This window comes from Vulpes lagopus, chromosome 1 (genome assembly GCF_018345385.1).
Source record: "Vulpes lagopus strain Blue_001 chromosome 1, ASM1834538v1, whole genome shotgun sequence".
In the NCBI taxonomy this organism is placed as follows: Eukaryota; Metazoa; Chordata; class Mammalia; order Carnivora; family Canidae; genus Vulpes; species Vulpes lagopus.
In genome coordinates this window covers 154669390-154691064 of record NC_054824.1, presented here as the reverse complement: position 1 = coordinate 154691064, position 21675 = coordinate 154669390, and the positions used below count along the sequence as shown (strand labels likewise).

General features: G+C 48.1%; 1 protein-coding gene and 1 non-coding gene across 3 annotated transcripts; both read right to left on the bottom strand.

The window, feature by feature from the left end:
* Positions 1–648: 648 nt before the first annotated feature.
* On the bottom strand, positions 649–15825 carry POGK (pogo transposable element derived with KRAB domain). Of its 2 annotated transcripts, none has more exons than XM_041768844.1 (6): positions 15435–15825; positions 13925–14058; positions 8314–8440; positions 7263–7361; positions 4277–5768; positions 649–2510 (listed from the first exon to the last, which is right to left on the bottom strand). In XM_041768844.1, exons 2-5 carry the CDS (start codon positions 14054–14056, stop codon positions 4297–4299), a joined length of 1830 nt encoding a protein of 609 aa, XP_041624778.1. In that variant the 5' UTR covers positions 14057–14058; positions 15435–15825; the 3' UTR covers positions 649–2510; positions 4277–4296. The 2 variants fall into 2 exon arrangements, with proteins under 2 accessions (XP_041624778.1, XP_041624785.1); XM_041768851.1 differs by lacking the exon at positions 15435–15825 and adding an exon at positions 14315–14587.
* Positions 12778–12911, bottom strand: LOC121475330. Its single transcript, XR_005983724.1, has one exon. It is a non-coding gene; the product is annotated as a small nucleolar RNA SNORA52 (small nucleolar RNA).
* Positions 15826–21675: the final 5850 nt, after the last annotated feature.

Genomic DNA, 21675 nt, shown 5'->3' with positions numbered 1-21675 from the left:
TGTTCCATCATATTTTGGCTACTGCCAAAATGCCTCCAGGATGCAGAATAAGGGTAAGGAAGCTTGGTTTTAAGAGTCAGACTTAGGTGCTGTGGCCAACAGATTGGTTCAGCGCTGGATTCTGATGGCTTAAAAAAAGGAAAAATGTCTGGATTGTTCTTAGTAGACTACTAATTTCATTGAATCTGTGGGTATGGTAGATCATCAGGACTAATTTGATTTAAAGCACACCATGAAAAGGGATATAGGTTCTTCTTGCTTTCATTTTTTCAAGAAATTTATGAAAACAGGATACTGAGTTTTCTTCTCTGTTCATCAACTTCCTAGCATGCCTTCACTAAGATTAATATCCCTTTATGGATTTCCATGTGATTTGGTAACGTACCATCCCTGAGAGCATCTGAGATGTGACTGAGGAAAAAACTATTCATGCCAGGCATCCCAACACCTCCTGCCCGACTTTTAATTCAGTTTGAAACCATATACACCATTTTCCTTTGTCTTCAGACACCAACATTTATGTTGCCATCCCAGGATATTACATACACAAACATACCCCAAACTGAATGGAGAATAAAGCATAAATGATAGTTTGAAGTGTGACCTTTCACAATGCTAGCAGGGAAATAAAACCACCATAGCCTATTGTCTTTATTATCAAAGTTTATTGTTGGGGTCAATTTCTATCTACTGGGGAGTACAACTATGTCTCAATATGTGCTATAGTAATTCTAGGGTAATAGCCATTCTGCAAAATAGTTGTACTGGGACTCTGTTAAGCATAGATCATAATTAAGTCTGGAAGAATGAGCCCAGAAAAACCCTGACAGTAGAGCCATTACTCTAGGAAAGTTCCAGTGCTATGCAACCTGTAAGGCATCATCTATCAGCTGATGATGAGACTCAAGAAGGTGTTGGTGGAATGAAATAGGACTTGAGCCCATTTTCTACTCTTTTCCTTAAGAAAACTATGGCTCCAGTGCAGGAACCCAAAATTAGGTCTTATAAAATCATTTATGCTCCCAAAGCAAGTAAAACAGGACGTAAGAGGAAGGGCCAGGAACCAGGACAGTGGAGGAGAAATTAAGTGGAAGTGGAGGGGATGGAAACTTCTGGAATGCAAAGTAGCGGGATTTGGATGCCATTTGTGGTAACGCAAATGTGTTGGTGAAAAGCAAATGGGGAGACAATTCAAACACTGAAAGTTATTCAGATACCAGAAACTAAGTGAAATTATCTCCCCCATCCCCACAACTCCCCTGGAGGAAAACTGGTTTTAAAAAAATGAGAAAGGTGAATCACTAATAGGAAAATGAGTACCTGAGTAGAAATAGGTGTTTCAAGATGCCAAGAACAGTATGATCTATAAATGAGCTGAGTCTACAAGGAAAAGTGGTTACTGTTACTCAGATCTGACATTGGAATGACATTTCTAGCAGTGGCTTGGTCTATAAGGTCCTGGCATATTTTTTGTAGCACAGATAAGCTTAGAAGGAATGTTCTCATGACAACTTATGTGGGAATGCAAATTTCTATAATGTAAAAATTCAAAGACCTCCCATCTATTCCTGCAGGGTAGAGATTTAAAGTACTGAAACAGCTTGTGGCTAAAGGCCCATGTCCTCTCATACCCTTGTGATAAAAATATTAAAGAAATGAACAAGTATCAGATGAGTCAATGAGCCTTGTACCATGTAGACAGCAGATAATTTATGGTGACTTCTTCTGCAGGCAGCCTGAGAAACAGAAGAGCTTGTGTACTAAATGCTGCCCTATCATTACGTATAATGACAAACAGAGTCATTAAAGAAGACCCTAAAAAATTCTAGCTGCCGACCAGATTAGGAAGATAAATAAAACAGCACAGTTTATTTTAACCTGTATCTTCCACACTAACCTAATTTGTCTGTAGAAAAGCCATCTGCTGGCACCAGGCCAGTATGTCTGAATTTTGCTATCATTAGTATTTTCATTTTTCCAAAAGAGGAAATGTATAAGTAGCAGGTATACATAAAAGACTCATTTCCATAAAGCCTTTTCTGTAGTCTTAACCTGTGTGGGGACAGGTTCTACTCTTGGAAGCATTTTTAAAGGCAAAAGAAAACATTTACTTGAGGTTTGCTCCACAGAAAGGACACCAGTGGAGTTGGGCCCATATGAGTCTCTTGTTGGTGTTGAACAAATGGTCTCTTCTCCAGGAAATACCTTTGTTCATTCATATTTACAGGGTTTTTTAGTGGACACATGGATTAATCTCTAAACAAAAAATGGGGCAGAAGCAGTTTCTTCCCTAATCATGTCTCTGCTGAAATCGAGGGTCCCAGACACCTTTTCTGACACCTTGTGGATGTGGGGCGGGGTTAGGCTGTATCGCAGGATGGGGTACACAGGCTGCTGTCCAGATGGGCTTGTTCTGAGCCCTGTGGCCTTTTGCTGTTCCCTGTGCATCCACACTTCGAGGAATCTTCTTGAGGATTTTCCTCCTCACCTGTTTCAAATAGTTCCATTTGCTGGAAAACAGAGAGAACCGAAGTATGAATTAACCCTTGGATTTTGGATTTTAGAAATCGTATACATTTTAACAAACACAATTATTCCATTAGTCAGACTTCCAAAGACATGAGTAGAGGCAGTTTTATGGCCGTCTATCCCCTCCTAAAACTCCTGCTTCCTGAGAATCCCTACTTCTATCACTTCTTCAGCTCACAAAAGGGCAGCTGTAGAGAGAAGTGGTGGTCATCATGGGCAAAAGGTCACATTTGGTATCGGACGTACATGCCTACCTTCGCAGCTGCAGCCTAGCCCTGTCTCTTCCCTCTCCTCTTTTGGTAGTAAAGAGCTTAGAAAAGAAAAAAATGTTATCTAACAAGGAAGGGGGTGCAGAAAAAAGTAAAATGAGAAAAGAATTAAAAATTCACTATAACTCAAAGTTTGATATCCAGCGGAGAATGGTTAGCAGAAAAGGAGGCTGAATTCATGAAGAGAGAGGGAAGGGACATGAGGGGGGAGAAAGCAGTTTCGGTGATGTGAATGGAACAGTAAGACCACCCTGCTGGAGGACTGACAGAACTCCCAGTGGAGACAGTATCTAGGGGTCTCAGAATCACAGTGGAGTTCAGTAGTATGCGTACGATTCGATCTGAGGGCAGGGACAGAGACGGAAGTCACTCTTGCACTTATACAGCAAGGAGTGGGATGAAAGATTTGAGTTAGCACTTCCCTTGAAGAAAACAGCAAGTAGGATGGAACCTTCGAGTTACGCCACAAAAGAAACGTCAAGGTAGTTTTGGGTCCTCTGTAGAAAAAGGAATGACCCTTCATATTAAATACTGTGTGTCTAGGGAAATAAATTGACCATCAGGGAGACAAGAGCAAGAGGGTAAAATGAATTGTATATTCTTTCCACATGTTCCCTCAGTGTACCTGGTTGGCCGCGCTCTCATCTCAAGGTGTGTGTGTGTGTGTGTGTGTGTGTGTGCGCGCGCGTGTGTGTATGTGGTGTAGACTTGCCTCCACCAGTGGTGTGTTCATCTGCACTCCCCGATTCCTCTTAAAGCTGCTCCCCTTCTATATTCAACTTTGAAAATTCCAGGCCTGGACTTTATTCACTGTAGTCCCAGATATGTGCCCTGTTTTCTTTTCTTTTTTTGGTGCAAAGATTCAATTTAGAAATATCTCCCTTCAGACATCAGTGGGCTATAAGAAATTATTGCAATTGCTCATTCCATCCATGTGAAGGTCATGATGAGACTAAGAGATGTTTTAAAAACACTTTTGAACTTCATGGGAAAAGCAAGTCTAAGCTACCGTTTTCACGCCCCCGTGGGCTTCTGCAGACCACTCAAGCATGGAGATGAAGCCCACAACACACAGTTCTCTCCCCTACACCAGGGTGTTCTCCCTACATCATGGTCCTACAGGCCAGTCGGCTTTTTGGCAAAACCTCTTGCTAACTATGCTCTTTCAGGCCCAAATCATTTCTTTGAGCACGATGGCTCTCAGATGAAATGTTCTGGTAACTCTCTCTTGGCTCATGTTATGTACTATACAAGTGCTCCCAGGTCCAGGCCTCAGAGCAAAACACCCACAGAGTAAGCCACGCAACACAAGACTGACATACAGGAAAGGATGCTGGCCTGTTACGTAGGGTACTATACCATAGGCTTGAGAGTTCTCGGAAGCACAAGAAAGTAACGGCAAGAGGAAGGGTATCTGTGGACCACAAACCGGGCCGTCAGCGCGGGTGCCAGGTATGTGCCGATGGCTGCCTGGTTACCTTAGCTCTCCCCTCGGCTGTCAGTTGCCCTCCGGCGCACTCTCCGAATCGCATTCTTTGGGCGCCTCCCCTCCTCCTGGAAGCTCACTCTCAATCTCCCACAGGACGTCATCTTCATCTTCCAAATTACTGGAGATGTGGCACTTCTTGAACCCCTGGACAATGGATTCACTGGAGATGCTATTCCACGCCACCATGACCCACTCGAGGAAGAGCCCCAGGGGCGGCTTCTTGGCGTTGCCAGTGGGGCTCAGTGCCAGGTTCCCTGCCAGAAGCCAGTTGGAGTACTGGGCCCGGACACTGTCATTTAGCGGCTTGTAGACCACTACATCCAACACCTGCAGCTGCGACGTCAGGCCCCCAGGGATGATAACCATGTCGGTGTTCATGCTCTCCATGGAGCTCTTCACAGAATCAGTGGCGTGGCCACGGAAGCCGTTCAGGATCAGCATCCCACGCTGCTTGGGTGCCGCACCCGTCCTCCGCCGCCACACTACCTCCAACCAGTCCTGCATCAAGTCCTCTGTCATCCACCCGTACCGGTGGCAGCGGATTTCCATTCCACTGGGGAACTTCCCGGGGGGGATGTACGTGCCCCTCAAGATGATGTACGGAGGCAGCTTCCTCCCATCTGCCAAGACACCGAGCATCGCTGTGATTTTTAGTTTCTCCCTGCCGGGCGTCTTGACCAAGACAGGCTTTTCGCCCTGGTTGTCCACAGTCACCCGCGATGGCACCTCTAGACAAATGGGCGTCTCGTCAGCATTGCCCATCTGAGCCACCTGGTAGTCATGCGCCCTGCGCAGTGCCAGGACACTCCGCTGGTATGTGACAAGCTTCTCAGTCAGGTCTTCGGGCAGCTGCTGGGGCACAGGCACTTTATGCCTCAGGGACAGGTCATACCTTCGCATCATTCTTCGACACCAGCCCAAGCTAGCCTTGAACCCCTTCTCCGGAATGTTCATTTCTTGGGCGATCTCAAGAGCTTTCAGCTGCATCGCCTCCCTGGTGATCGGGTCCCCTTTGGCCTGCATGTACCTGACATACTCGGCCACACGCTGGTCCACCAGGGCGAAGCGACCGTTTTTGGGACCGCGGAAGGCCCGCCGCATGGCATGGGCATTCTGGAGCTGTGGCTTCACTTTGCGCCAGTCTCGAACATTCTTTTCCAGCACTCCAAACTGCTTGGCCGCCTGGCAGTTGTTGGTGCTCTCGGCATACTCCACCACCATTAACTTGAATCCCGCGTCGTAACTGCGCCGCATGCCCCTGCTGAACTGGAGCTTCCCGGCAATCTCGTCTGCTGAGAGGTCATACCCCGGGAAGCCCATGGCCATGTAGAAGGGGTACCCCTCACTCCACTCGGGCAGATCCGTGAGGTCTCGAGGCAGGCGGAGGCCAAACCCATCTAGGTGCTGGGGCTGAGCAAACTGTGGGGTGGCATGCATCTGGCCGGCCCAGTCTGGGGGCTTGACATCAGACTCTTCATTTTCTGGGAGACAAATGGGGAGGGGCAAAGATAATGACAGTACTTATAATAGTTTCTGGCCAGTTCCCTGATTTTTTGGGTTGAAATACTAAGAATATCTTAATCTGAAGTTTACCCAAAGCAGTAACTTTAATAACAGATAGCATTTCCTAAGTCCTTACTCACATGCCAATTCTTACGGACTGCTACATCCAATTCCATTAATACCTATATATCATCATTACTCCTGCTTTGCAGATGAAGCTACAGAAGTGAAGTGATAAATCCAGGTAGGTGAGCTAGAAAGTGCCAGAGTGGGGAACTGAACACATGTAAAACCTGGATCACATGGTTGTTCTGTGGGCCATGTTTGGGTCAAAATATTTTTATGTGGGGGAGAAGTCAAATAAAACCCATACTACCGGGCAGCCCTGGTGGCGCAGCGGTTTGGCGCCGCCTGCAGCCTGGGGTGTGATCCTGGAGACCTGGGATCGAGTCCCACATCGGGCTCCCTGCATGAAGCCTGCTTCTCCCTCTCCCTGTGTCTCTGCCTCTGTCTATGAATAAATAAATAAAATCTTTAAAAAACAAACAAACAAAAAAAAACCATACTACCATATAAGAGTCCAGAATTTAGATGCATCATGGCCTGCATCACATTCCTTAAACCAAAAAAATCTATGGCAAAACCATACTTAGCACAGCTAAGCTTTTAAGGCAGAAAACTAGTTCCTTCTACTAATGTCAGAACTGGGTTTCATTGTATACATGTATTTAGAAGGTGGTCACAGAAACTGAATAGGACTTGGAGAAATTATCCTATCTCACCAAAACTAAGATGCCATCAGTTGTAAGATATACCATTAAAAAAGGGAAAAAATGCCATTAATTCTAAGAGGCATTCTTAATTTAACAGATGCTAAATTTAAACATCAGAGATGTTAACAAGATGGGGTGGGGGGGAAAGCACGTCTTAGAATCAATGAAATGTGGCATTTTAAACTCTTAGCTATAGAGAAGGTGAATAAAACCAGTGGCTGCTTGAAAGCTGTATTTATCCAACTGTTGTCCTAACTATGATGCCTGATAAAGGACCATGTGCTTCTCAGATATATTTGCTCACATATGTACTACATTTGCTCTTGCTGGCCACATGCTTCGTCATGTGATTTTCCTTGGCTTTCAGAGGTACTTGGTGTACTACTGAGGTGGCCTCCTTCCCCTAGGATGTGCGCTGGACCAGATGCCATACAAGCTTCAGTATGCTGCATGCACATATAACACTGCACATTGAGACATATCACCCACAGCTAACAGAGGAAGAAATGGAGTCTCAGAGAGGTGAATGAAATGGCCTAAAGTCACACAGCACTGGAAAGATTTTGAAACTCCAAAGCCCATAATCTTTCTCCTCATAACCCTGCCTTACTGTTAAATATGCCACACAACATATATGGAAAATCCAGCCTCACAATGCTCCCCTATTGGATGGATGCTGGAGTGGTTTAATTGTAGTACCTGCAAAGGTTCCTCCATGGAGCTGCCATTCATCAGAATTCTGAGACTCCTCATCCCCTTCCAATCGAGTGATCATGTCTGGCTTAGGGAATGGGAATTCTGTTTATAGGAAATAAAACAGGTAACAGCTGTGTGTTACTGTCTTGAAACACTGCCAAAAGTAGTACTTTATAATACTTACGAAATACCCTCCCATGCACATGCTATTCTCAATGTGGAGATACACAAAAGACGGGGGAAAGGGCTCAGGGGTACTTAAAGAAAAAATATAATAGGAAGTTATTCTGTCCAAGGGAATTTATGGATCTTTGCTAAGGAGGGCTGGTACTAGCAACAACAAAAAAAGAGCTGCATTTAGCAGGGACTTGGTGGATCCAGTGACATTCTGGTACATGTATGAGCAACTCAGGAAATGCTTCCAACTGGTTACACTCTAACTATGTAGATTATCAATGCTGGGAGGGGAACCAGGATTCTCTGGTGGTATGTTCCCACGCAACTGAGGCTGGACAGGGCAAGAATAAGGCTTCCTAAGGAATATATGGAACATAGGCCCAGACTTGTGGTGACATTTCTTAGGTTATGTTTTTTTTTTTTTTTTAAGATTTATTTATTTATTTGAGAGAGAGAGAGAATGTGTGCACGAGCATGTGGTGGGTAGGGGGCAGAGGGAGAGGGAGAGGAAGTTTTAAGCAGACACCACACAGAGCCCAATGCAGGGCTCTGATCTCACGACCCTGATATCATGACCTGAGATGAAATCAAGAGGCGGACCCTTAACCGACTGAGCCACCCAGATGGCCCAGGTTATGACTCTATGTGAACACCTGGGTTGAATGAGGATGGTTCAGAGAGCTGGCACAAGTTGCTGAGTAGGAGGACACAATATTTATATGCTGCCTAAATCAAAAACAGGAAATTAAACAGGCACAGGCATCAAGGGGACAGAATCCAAGTTCAGGAGAAAGGGATGTTGGACACCAGAGAAGAGACATGGAAACAATTCTCTGGGCTCAGGGCTTCCAGGAGACAAAGGAAAACAAAGCTTTACCCAGGGACAGGACAGTTTCATAATTCATCCTCATGACTTCCCGGTAGAGGGCCTTTTGTTGCTCCGTCAAAACTTCCCACTCCTCGTCGGAAAAATATATGGCCACCTCATCGAATAGGGCGGGCACCTGAAATAGCGAACAGGCCTTTCTCAACGACTAACAGGCACACGCAGACACAGACTCACACCCTTTCATCCTAGAAGGGAGGGGCCTCGACATGCTCCATCACATTCATCACGGCTCCTAGAGGCACCCTAGGACACAGCACAGGCCCCGCCTGCCCTGCTGAGTACCCTTCACTGCCTTGGCCGACAGGCAGAGTAGCACCCCGAGGAGAAAAACTCCCCAGCACAGATCACCAGGTCACCAAGCGGGGACATCCACTGCGGGGACTGCTGGTCTTGGCTTAGCCCCCCACTCTGGAGCCAGGAGCACCCACACCCAAGCAGACACCCTGGGGCAGTTCCGCTACCAAGACAACACATCCCCTGCCTTCTCTCATCTGCAGATCCCTAGCCCAGTGGGGGCGGGGGGGCGGGTGGGGGTCCTGGGTACTGTTTCCTTTTCCAGGGGCACCAGCCTTAGCGTTTGACTCAGAACCCAAAGCCCGGGGAGGAACCAGTGAGAGAGGGGGCCTCATTTGGCCTTTTCCAACCTACGATCTGAGAGGAGAGCTAATTAGAGCTTAAATTTATGTAATGAGACACCAGAGCAAACTAGTTTGCTTTCATGCCTAGACCTTCTGCAGAAAGCCCTAAGGGCAGAGAAGGCAGCTCCAAAGCTCTCCCCACTGTCCCCCCTCCCCCAGCACTGTGGGAGGGGGCACTGTGGGAGGGGGCGCCGGCAGCTAGGCCACCCACACCAACCTCCTCTTGCTCATCCAACTACATGCCTTTTTTTTTAACCATGATGTTTCTTTCAGTCACTAAAAAGCCTCCAAAGTTCATCATATTCAGTGATCGGAGATCATTGGGCCAGGGTTTTGGGCTGGTTTCTTTGCATTACTGCTTTCAAAGCTATTCTCCAAGGCTGAATCCAGAGCCTGGGTGATGATGAACCCAGTTTTCATCAGCTTAGAAAATTCATGTCTGCACTGTCTGTAGCTTCTTCAGGTGTCCAGCCATCAGTCATGTGACTGGCATGACATACTGGCATTTCCCCTTATTCCCAAAGTCCACATCCTCCCTTCCCACTCTCAGCACCCTATATGCAGGGAGCACTTATTAGGGACAGGCCCCTGTAACTGCTTTATCTGTTTTTTCCAACAACCCCATTTAATCAAGAAGGAAATGGGCTCAGAGAGGCCTTGCTGCTGGTCAAAGTCACATGGCCAATAAATGGCAGGGTGGAGATTTGGACCTGGCACACTCTGGGTTCAAGGCTCCAGCCCCTACAAAGTAAACTGTCCTCCCTGATGACCGGCCGCCCCCTCTCCCCCACCTCCGTGCACAGCTATACTCCATGCCTACTCTTTGACCTTTCACATCCCTGCACATTGCTCTCCCACTGCCTCAGAGCTCCTCCTCATTCTTGATCCGGCTAACACCCATACACCCACCGTCCCACCCATCTTCCAAGACTTAGCCTAGATGTCCTGTTCCCTGGGAAGCCCACCCTGACCTGGGCTGTGTGCCCACCTACACGTTCCCATGATACCTGGGCTCAACACTACGGTGGCACTTAACACAACGCAGTATTCTTTTGGTTTCCTCGTCAGCTTCTTCTTCTGCAGTACAAGCTCACTGAGTGCAAAACCTATGGTTATTCCATTTCCCTCAGCCTAACACACTTCTCGTAGACAGTAATCACTTAAAAATGTCCTTTTGATTTAAGCAAACAATATCCGAATTTCCCTTCCCTTATTCCACTTAGAACGGCTTCAAATGATCATTAAATTTTATCTGTCACAGAAGTAAGCCTCCCCTTTGGAGTATGTGTGAGACACTAGGAGGTAAAAGTGGACGGATCTCTAGGCCTTCCACAGGCTTCATCAATCTGGAAAGCCAGGCAGCCAGGGATTCTCTACCCCACCCCTGCCCACTTCCCAGACTTTTGAACAACCCTCCCTCTGGCCTTTTCTCTCCCTAGGAAATTCCAGATCTAGGCCAGACCTATTTATAGTCCCTTTCCCTTTGCTGATAAAATGGGACACAGGACTAGCCATGCCTGTCATTTCAGAGGGGCTATCGATACTCAGAAAGGTAACACATCCTTGGCCTGGTAAAAACACCAGGAGCCCTGATGTTGTCAGAAGGTGGCTAGAGGCTGGCTGGGGCCAGATTCGTCTCCTCATACACTTATGACTGATCCACAGAGGATCTTCAAACAAGCCCACATTATGCTCTGGAGACACACAGTACAGTGGCTCAGAAATTCCCCTCACAGCAACCCTCTGTGAGAATTGAGCAAGCCTTCAGCCAGGCCCTGTGGTGCATGCCTCCCCTCTCTCCACAGAGGCTTTTCATCTGGCTAAGCACAGCAGAAGGTAAACAGGGCCAGCCCTGGGCCACACTCAGAAGTCAGGCAGCCTGTGTTCAATCCCCAGATACCCTTTCTTGGCCCCGTCCCCTTCCCTTTCCTCAGAAGATCCAGGACACATCAGATAGGTACTCCTGCCTCTAGCCGTGTACTGCCTTGCTCTGCTGGCAAGCTGGCGTTCTAATGCTCATCTCCAAGGGTAACACTGCACAGCCTCACTGATGAAGTGGCCTAACTACCCAATGAAGGTGGCAGGGATCTCAGGGCAAGGGGTTGTTACCAGTGCACCAAGATGGTGCCTGCTGGATGTCAGACACCGGGCAGGGCGCTCCTTCTTACACGCTTAAATAGATTACCTTGTTGAACCCTTTAAATTATCTTATTGAATCCTTTAAATAATATTAAGATATGAGCATCACTACTCACTATTTATTATGAGTGAGGAAACAGCTGCTAAGTAACTTGCCTGCAGTCAGAGTTAGAGAGTCTGATTTCCAAAGCCCATGCTTTCTGCGAGTCTGGAGTGCAGGCCCTGTCCCTCCCCCTGGCCACTGCCACTCGTAAGATTCAGTTCAAGGCGTGTTTTTCCTTTTCTCTACTTGAAACTCTATTTCTACTCCAACTCTCCTATGGAATATTATCCTAATACGTAGCAGGGTTCTTATGTTGGAAGGGCTTTTAAATTCTCTACAACCAAAATATCTATTTAAGGAACAGATTCATTTCTTTTCTTCCCCTAGCGTAATGTCCTAAAGAAGGGTTTTTCAACCTTGGCATGAATGACATTTTGAGCCAGATAATTCTTTGTGGTGGGGGCTGTCCTGGGTACTATAGATGGATTAGCAGTGTCCCTGGCCTCTCCCCAGGAGAGGCCTAGTAGGATCTTCCACTCCCCAACCCCTATCCAAATCATGAGAGCCAAAAATGTCTCCAGATATTGCCAAATGTCCCCAGGAAGGGATGGGCCTGGGAGTCAACCTGCCTACCGCTCAAGACTAGGTAGGTCCATGCTTCCCTTCTGCCAAGAGCCTCTTGAGTTCTCCAGTCTGAATGAGACCGCACCCCTGAGCCAACTTCCCCCACTGCACTCTGAATACCGTACTATGAATTGCATTCACTTCCCTACCTTCCTCACAAGAGTGGCAACTGCAGGAGACTAGAGATCTTGTCTTAAGAACATCACCACTGTGCTCAGTAACTACAGATGGCCTGGAGGCCCCAAAAGCCAGGCCCCCGCCTCCTTTCTCAGCCAAGCATGGTCTTCACCTTGATCTCTTCTCGCTGTCCTGCCATACTTCAATGTCCACCTTCCCTGTACTCATTTTCTAAGGTTTTCCATGCTATCAAGATGTTCTGGGATAGCCAATTTAGCCTTAAAGCCCGAGGTCTCTACTGCCTGGAAGTCTTGCTCCATGCTACATGGGACGGACTCCAAGGTCTTCCAAGGTCTCCCCAGCTGCAAGGGATCAGGCCACGGAGAAGGATGGGATGGGCAGAGAACACAAAAAGACAAGGGCAGTGCAGCCTACAGAGCCAGGCTGCAAGCCCAGGGGCTGGTAGTGTATTATTATTTTTTCTTTTTTTAAATTGAGATATAACATACAACAAAATGCACTACTCTTAAGAGTCCAGCTCAACATGCATTTTTAAGAACAAATGTCAGTGTGCATGCGTATCCTTGGGGCAAAGTAGATAACTCCTCTGCTCCCCAATTCCCTTGTGTGGGAGGGGAGCTGGGCGGGACATTTGGGAGTACCAGGATTCTATGAATACACATCTCCTATTGGAAACAAAGAATATAACAGATACTGATAATGTTCACACATAGAACTAAGCAGAGAAAAGAAATGTCAATTTGTTGCATGTTTAAGATTTTCACCATTCACGCCCAAATGTCAGGGTGTCCAGTATGTACTATGAATAATCATACGCAATTATAACAATAATTCTCTATTACACCCCCCCCCCCTCAGCCACCCACCCCGGTGTTTCCTGAAGCGCCCCTGGCACAAGCCCACTGCAGCCCTGCTCACTTCTTTGGGTGAGGCTTCCAGAGTGCTCGTGCTCACAGGTGCAACCTGGTGGGCCACAGCAGACAGGCAGAGACCGGGACGGACAATGTTGCGTCTACATGTTCATGAATTTACTCTGCTTCTATCAACTTTTCTGTTTGAGTATGTTCCAGATTCTCTGCTGCCCATCACCTCAACCCTTCAATTCAGGCCTGCTCGATGTGCAGCTCTCCTGAGTGTGCTAACATAAGAGACGTTCGCAGAGAACCAATTGTCCTCACCTCCTGCAGCTCTCATGTCAGCTCAACGCCCCAAGTCTTATTTAAAATGGTTCCCTTCAAGCAGCAGCAGACTCTCTCCTTCCCCAACTTTAGTCTGAACCCTCTTCTCCACCAGGCTACCATGTGGGTGCCCCTCCTGCCCTCAGCTAGCCCAGCCCAATCTTAGTAAGAATCCTGCTAAGTCACTTTAGAAAGAGTCCCCCCCCACCCCTGACATGTGATCAACCTAGCGTGCCTTTAGCAAGAATCTTGTTAAGTCAGTTTAGCAAGAATCCCCCCATTCTTGAAGTTTCCTCTTAGTAATTTTCTGTCCCCTGACCCCTCCACTCTGGAGGATTTTCTGGTTAGAAATCCCCGCTCGCCTCACTGTATTCAGTGTTGACCCCAGCTCCCCAGCTCCCTCCTCTACTGCAACAGTCCTGACACCTGTCTCAACAGTCCTGAACAGAATTTTTCTTACCATCTTCACAAACGTCAGAATATTTTTTTCTTTAACATAGGTCAGCAAACATTTAGTTGGTGTCTGCAGCATGCCTGGCACTGAGCAGGATGTAGGGGATTCAGGGGTAGGACAGAGAGATAAGCTCTCCCTGCCTCTCGGATTTCCACCCCGAAGGATGATAAGCTACATGGCTGGAGACTGTTCCCATAACCAGCTCCTCCATTCTTCACAGTGCCTTTTAAAGCCACAGGACTGTTTTCTCAGGAATGCAAACATACCGGGCTGGGCTGGGCTATTTTTACTTCCTATGTCTGCCTGAGGAGGAGACTTAACACAAGCCTGGCTCAGGCCTGCTTCTCTCCTCAGAGCTGTGTGGACCTCACACCTTCTTACTTACCCATCCACCCTCTGAGCAGATCCGGACTTTCTGCATATCTGTGGGGCCATCCTCCAGCTCCCGGCTCTGAATCTCTTCTTCCTCTTCTTCTTCTTTTAGGGTCAAGTTGAGAGTGTAGGCTGTGGACTCCATCTCTGCAAGCAAGATTCAGTTGAGAAAAATCAGGTACGAGTGTAAACTCTTCAAAGGCTAGGATGGGGGCAGCTTGCACAAACCTCTTAGCCTTGAGCACTCTTCAGGCTGGAGTAAGGGAAGGAAACAGAGTCAGGTCTGGGGAGGAACAGATTCAGGAAAGGCACTAGGAAGCTGGAAGGTGACGTATTTAATTACGAGAAGAGGGGCTGCAGGCAGACAGCATACCTGAGTGTCTTCAAATATTTAAAAAGCTACCTGTGGAAGAGACCAGACTGGTTCTGTAGAGACCCAGCAGCGGAACAGGCCTGGTGGGTAAACATTCCTGGACGAGGCTTTAAAGAGCACTGCAAGCCAGAACTTTCTCACAGCCAGTGCCCCCCAAACACGAAATACGTGGCAGGAAGGGGGTGTCGGCTTCCTATGGATGAAGGTGCTGGGATACAGATGGGACGGACACTTGCTCCACGGGGCTGTCTCCACAGCCGGGTTAGGCACCGGGACGTTGGTAGGCCCGGAACACCCGTCACCCGGATTTTCCAAAGTCAAAGATTCTGTCCACGAGCGGGCTCAGGAAACAGCCACTCGGCCTTCAGGGACACCTGGTGAGGCGTGCCCGAGCGCCCGCTGGCCGCCCTCCGCCCTCCGCCCTCCGCCCAGCAGCGGGCAACAAAGGGCCGAGCTCCTGCCCCTGGGGCGCGGGCAACTCCTGGGTGCGGCGAGCGCGCGCCTCGGGGGCCGCCGCGTCCTCCCGGGCCTCGGGGGCGAAGACCCCGCCGAGCGCAAAGTACGCTCCTGTCGAGATTCCACAAAGGGCGGCGAAGGCGGCGGGTCCCGGGAAGAGCCGGACGGGCTTCGGGGCCCCGCAGCCCGGGCCCGAACTTGGCCGCGGCCTGCCCCGCCCGCTCCCGCGCCGAGGCGGGGGCGGCGGCGACAGCGCCCCGCAGCGACAGTGCCCCCGGCGCGGCGCCCGCCGCCGCCCCCGCCCCCGCCCCCGGCCCCGCGCCCCCCGCGCCCCGCCTGCGGCCGCCGCGCCCCCGGGCGCGCTCGGGTGTCTCCAGCCATCTTGTCCCATTTCCCTTTCTCCGCGGCCCCGCGCCCGCAGCGCTCCCGCCGCCCCCGCCCCCGGCCCCCGCCCCCCGCCCGGCTCGGCCCTTCTCGCCGCCGGGCCCCCTCCCCGGCCCCGCGCACCTGCCGGGCGGCGGGAGCCGGCGCCGCCTGCCACCCGGGCGGGCCCGCAACAAAGGCGGCGGCGCCCGCCGCGGCTCCGGCCCCGCGCCCCCGCCCCCGCCGGCGCCGGAACGCCCCGGAGCCGCGGGAAGGGCCGCGCCGCCCGCGCCCGCGCCCGCCGCCCGCCGCCCGCCGCCCGCGCACTCACCGAGCGGCCGGGGCGCCGGCCGGGGCCGCGGGGGGAGACGCCGAGGGCTCCGGGCCGGCTGTCACGGCGCCATCCCTGCCGCCTCTCCGGCTTCCCGTGCGCGCGGCCCCTCGGGAGGGAGCGGGGAGGACACGTGGTGGGAGGAGGAGGGTCCGGCCGCGAGCTGAGGGTGTTGGGAGGCGAGGGGAGGAGCGCGGCTGATGTCAGCGGGCTCGGCGGCGCCGGCTCCGGACACTCCTCCCGCGCGGTTTCCGGCGGGCGCCGCCGCACGGTCCTCCGCGCCGAGCCCGGGACCGTCCTCGGGTCCCCCGGCCGGCCTGGCCGCCGCGCCCCGCGCCCCCGCGCCCCCGCGCCCCCGGCTCCGCCCGGCCCCCACCCCCGCCCCCGCCCCCACCCCGGGGACCGTCGGCTTCGGAGCGCTCAGGGCGCCCTCCGCGGGCAGCAGGCGGGAAGGGCCCGGCTCTCTGCTCTACCCGAGCGTGACCCGGCTTGCGCCGTCCCGACGCTTATTTGCATTCCGCGGGGGTTTGCATTTGCTGAGCTGAGCCCTCGAGGCGCTCCCCCCGCGCTTCAAGGAGTGCCTTGCGAAGGGTAGACCAGCAGGGGACCGGCGGGGACTGAGGAGGGGTCCAGGGCCTTTGGGGAAGCAAGCTTGGATGCAGGCGAGCCCACGTGCAGAACTTCCATCGCGGCCTACGTGGGCAAGGAACTTCCTGGCGTGTGCAGTTGTTACCTGTTAAAGAAAGCAAGCCCTTCCCCTCCCACCTCCCCTCCAACAACCCGCAGTTTGTTTCCTATAGTCAAGAGTTTCTCATGGTTTGTCTCCTCCGATCACAAGTGATCTCGTGGAAGTAGCTCTATAGAAGGATCTTCTCCGAAACGTTCAAAGGACAGCTCTGTGGACCATGAGCACGCGAGCCCCGCCCGTGCCGTTCTCATTCCAGAAAAAAAGATTCTGGGTTTGGGTTTTTGTTGGGAAGTCGTTAAAGAAAGAAAGAAAGAAATTACTCTGGCACCTGTTAAAACGGAAAGGAAGACTATATTCAGAAATATGGAAGTAGGTGTCAAGACTGTCACACTAGGAGAGAGCTGTAGACTGGACTCTCAATACAGCAAAGGCAAGTTGGGGAAGTATAGCCCAGGGACCGAGTGAGGGAGTCGGGTGGAGGTTTATTCAGAGGTGACAGTAAAGGGAGAGGATTCTTGCTGAAGGCAGGCCAGGCCGATGAGACAGCCAGGGTGGGGCGAGTTCTCCCTAAACGGACTCAGGAGGGTTCTTGCTAAAAGTTGGCTAAGGCCAGGGGCTGGAGGGGATTGTGTCCGGGCTAGAGAGAGAGGCCTCGCAGAGGAGAGGGCTCAGAAGAGGCTAAAATTTGGTCAAGGAGAGACTTTTCTCAAACTCCTTAGAGTGTTCTGAGATCTCAGTAGCTGCTAGGAAAAATCTCTCCGGGTTTTTTGTGGCCATTTCTATTTATTTATATATCACCCAACTACCCTATTCCTCCCGCCTCCCCTCCAGCAATCCTCAGTTTGTTTCCTATAGTTAAGAGTTTCTCATGGTTTGTCTCCTCTCTGATCACTTCCCATTCAGTTTCCCCTCCCTTCTCTTTGATCCTCTACGCTGGTTCTTATATTCCATTTATGAGTGAAACCATATGTCCTTTCTCGGACTGACTTACTTACTCATTTCACTCAGCACAATACCCTCCAGTTCTACTCATGTCGATGTAAATGGTATTTGTCTTTTCTGATGGCTGAGTAATATTCCATCATATATATATACATATATCACATTTTCTTTATCCAGTTACCTGTAGATGGACATCTGGGATCTTTCCATAGATTGGCTGTTGTGGACATTGCTGCTATAAACATTGGGGTGCATGTACCCCTTCAGATCATTACATTTCTATCTTAGGGTTAAAAACCTAATAGTGTAATTGCTGGTAAGAGAGTAGTTCTATTTTTAACTTTTTGATGGACTTCCATACTGTTTTCCAGAGCAGCTGTACCAGCTTGCATTCCCAACATCAGTGTAAGAGGGTTCCCCTTTCTCAGTATCCTCGCCAACTTTTGTCATTTGCTGACTTGTTAAATTTAGCCATTCTGACTGGTGTAAGGTGGTATCTCATTGTGATTTTGATTTCTTTTTCCCTGATGCCTAGTGATGTTGAGCATTTTTTTTTTCACATGTCTGGTGGCTATTTGTCTTTTTTAGAGAAATGTCTGTTCACGTTTTCTGCCCACTTCTTGACTGGATTATTTATTTTTGGAGTGTTCAGTTTTATAAGTTCATTATACATCTTGGATGTTAGCCCTTTATCTGATATGTCATTTGCAAATATATTTTCCCATTCCATGGATTGCCTTTAGTTTTGTTGACTGTTTCTTTGCTGTGCAGAAGCTTTTTACCCTGATGAAGTCCCAATAGTTCATTTTTGCTTTTGTTTCCCTTGCCTTTGGAGACTTAACTAGCAGTTGCTATGCCCAAGGTCAAAGAGGTTGCTGTCTGTGTTCTCCTCTGGGAGTTTTATGGATTCCTGTCTTACAGTTAGGTCTTTCATCCATTTTGAGTTTCTTTTTGTGTATGGTATAAGAGAATGGTCTAGCTTCATTCTTCTTCATGTTGCTGTCCAATTTTCCCAACACCATTTGTTGAAGAGACTGTCTTTTTTCATTGGATATTCTCCCCTGCTTTGTCAAAGATGGGTTGACCATAGAGTTGAGGGTCCATTTCTGGGTTTCCTATTCTGTTCCATTGATCTGTGTGTCTGTTTTTGTGCAGGTTTCATGCTGTCTTGATGATCACAGCTTTGTAATATAGCTTGAAGTTAGGCATTTTGATGCCCCAGCTTTTCAATATTCCTCTATTTGTGGTCTTTTCTGGTTCTGAACAAATCTTAGGATTATTTGTTCCAGCTCTGAGAAGAATGTTGATGGTATTTTGTTGGGGATTGCATTGAATGTGTAGATTGCTCTGGGTAGCATAGACATTTTAGTAGTATTTGTTCTTCCAATCCATGAGTGTGGAATGTTTTTCCATTTATATGTATCTTCCTCAATTTCTTAAGTATTCTATAGTTTTCAGTGTACAGATGCTTTACCTCTTTGGTGAGATTTATTCCTAGGTATCTTATGGGTTTTGGTGTAATTGTGAATGGGATCAATTCTTTAATTTCTCTTTCTTCCATCTCATTGTTTGAGTATAGAAATGCAAATGATTTCTGGGCATTGGTTTTATATCCTGCCACGTTGTTGAATTCCTGTATGAGTTCTAACAATTTGGCTAGAGTCTTTTGGCTTTTCCACTTACAGTATCATGTCATCTGCAAAGAGTGAGAGTTTGACTTCTTCTTTGCCAATTTGAATTCCTTTTTATTTCTTTTTGTTGTTTGATTACTGAGGCTAGTTCTAGTACTATGTTGAAAAGCAGAGGTGAGAATGGACATCCTTGTCATGCTCCTGACCTTAGGGGAAAAGCTCTCGGTTTTTCCCCATTGAGAATGATATTCGCTATGAGATTTTCATAGATGGCTTTTATGATATTGAGGTATGTTCCCTCTATCCTTACACTATGAAGAGTTTTAATCAAGAAAGGATGCCATGAATGCAAAAATTCTCAACAAGATACTAGCCAACGTGATCCAACAATACATTAAGAAGATTATTCACCATGACCAAGTGGGATTTATCCCCGGGATGCAAGCCTGGTCCAACACTCATAAAACAATCAATGTGATTCATCATATCAGCAAGAGAAAAAAACAAGAACCGTATGATCCTCTCAATAGATGCAGAGAAAGCATTTGACAAAATACAGCATCCATTCCTGATCAAAACTCTTCAGAGTGTAGGGATAGAGGGAACATTCCTCAACATCTTAAAAGTCATCTATGAAAAGCCCACAGCAAATATCATTCTCAATGGGGAAACACTGGGACCCTTTCCCCTAAGATCAGGAACAAGACAGGGATGTCCACTCTCCCTCTTCGCAGATGACATGATACTCTACATAGAAAACTCAAAAGACTCCACCCCAAGATTGCTAGAACTCATACAGCAATTTGGCAGTGTGGCAGGATACAAAATCAATGCCCAGAAGTCAGTGGCATTTCTATACACTAACACTGAAGACTGAAGAAAGAGAAATTAAAGAGTCAATCCTATTTACAATTGCACCCAAAAGCATAAGATACCTAGGAATAAACCTAACCAAAGAGGTAAAGGATCTATAGCCTAAAAACTACAGAACACTTCTGAAAGAAATTGAGGAAGACACAAAGAGATGGAAAAATATTCCATGCTCATGGATTAGAAGAATTAATATTGTGAAGATGTCAGTTACCCAGGGCAATTTACACGTTTAATGCAATCCCTATCAAAATACCATGGACTTTCTTCAGAGAGTTGGAACAAATTATTTTAAGATTTGTGTGGAATCAGAAAAGACCCCAAATAGCCAGGGGAATATTAAAGAAGAAAACCATAGCTGGGGGCATCATAATGCCAGATTTCAGGTTGTACTACAAAGCTGTGGTCATGAAGACAGTGTGATACTGGCACAAAAACAGACACATAGATCAATGGAACAGAATAGAGAATCCAGAAGTGGACCCTCAACTTTATGGTCAACTAATATTCGACAAAGGAGGAAAGACTATCCACTGGAAAAAAGACAGTCTCTTCAATAAATGGTACTGAGAAAATTGGACAGCCACATGCAGAAGAATGAAACTAGACCACTCTCTTGCACCATACACAAAGATAAACTCAAAATGGATGAAATATCTTAATATGAGACAAGATTCCATCAAAATCCTAGAGGAGAACACAGGCAACACCCTTTTTGAACTTGGCCACAGTAACTTCTTGCAAGATACATCCATGAAGGCAAGAGAAACAAGAGCAAAAATGAACTATTGGGACTTCATCAAGATAAGAAGCTGTTGCACAGCAAAAGAAAACAGTCAACAAAACTAAAAGACAACCTACAGAATGGGAGAAGATATTTGCAAATGACGTATCAGATGAAGGGCTAGTATCCAAGATCTATAAAGGACTTTATAAACTCAACAGCAAAGAAACAAACAATCCAATCATGAAATGGGCAAAAGACATGAAGAGAAATCTCACAGAGGAAGACATGGACTTGGCCAACATGCACATGAGAAAATGCTCCACATCACTTGCCATCAGGGAAATACAAATCAAAACCACAATGAGATACCACCTCACACCAGTGAGAATGGGGAAAATTAACAAGGCAGGAAACAACAAATGTTGGAGAGGATGTGGAGAAACGGGAACCCTCTTACACTTGTTGGTGGGAATGTGAACTGGTGCAGCCACTCTGGAAAACTGTGTGCGGGTTCCTCAAAGAGTTAAAAATAGATCTGCCCTACGACCCAGCAATTGCACTGTTGGGGATTTACCGCAAAGATTCAGATGCAGTGAAACGCTGGGACACCTGCAACCCGATGTTTCTAGCAGCAATGGCCACAACAGCCAAACTGTGGAAGGAGCCTCGGTGTCCATCAAAAGATGAATGGATAAAGAAGATGTGGTTTATGTATACAATGGAATATTACTCAGCCATCAGAAACGACAAATACCCACCATTTGCTTCTACGTGGATGGAACTGGAGGGTATTATGCTGAGTGAAGTAAGTCAATCAGAGAAGGACAAACATTATATGGTCTCATTCATTTGGGGAATATAAAAAATAGTGAAAGGGCATAAAGGGGAAAGGAGAGAAAATGAGTGGGAAATATCAGAAAGGGAGACAGAACATGAAAGGCTCCTAACTCTGGGAAATGAACTAGGGGTGGTGGAAGGGGAGGGTGGGGGTGAATGGGTGACAGGCACTGAGGGGGGCACTTGATGGGATGAGCACTGGGTGTTATTCTATATGTTGGCAAATTGAACACCAATAAAAAAATAAATTAAAAAAAAAAAAGAAAGGATGCCATAGGATGCCTGGGTGGCTCAGCAGTTGAGCATCTGCCTTCAGCTCAAGGCATGATCCCGTGATCCCGGGATATGGGATCAAGTGTTACATCGGGCTCCTTGCATGAAGCCTGCTTCTCCCTCTGCCTGTGTCTCTGCCTCTCTCTCTCTCTCTCTCTCTCTCTCTCTCTCTCTCTGTCTGTCTCTCATGAATAAATAAATAAAATCTTAAAAAAAAGAAAGGATGCTATATTTTGTCAAATGCTTTTTCTGGCTCTATTGGGAGAATCATAT

What these genes read in the sequence shown, in the direction of transcription:
- POGK (XM_041768844.1), bottom strand. Translation starts at nt 14,056, where the DNA reads ATGGAGTCCACAGCCTACACTCTCAACTTGACCCTAAAAGAAGAAGAA. An exon ending in TCTGCTCAGAGGGTGGATGG is followed by an intron (nt 8,441 to 13,924) that starts GTAAGTAAGAAG and finishes TCGCTATTTCAG; the next exon opens with GTGCCCGCCCTATTCGATGA. An exon ending in TGAAACTGTCCTGTCCCTGG is followed by an intron (nt 7,362 to 8,313) that starts GTAAAGCTTTGT and finishes TCCTATAAACAG; the next exon opens with AATTCCCATTCCCTAAGCCA.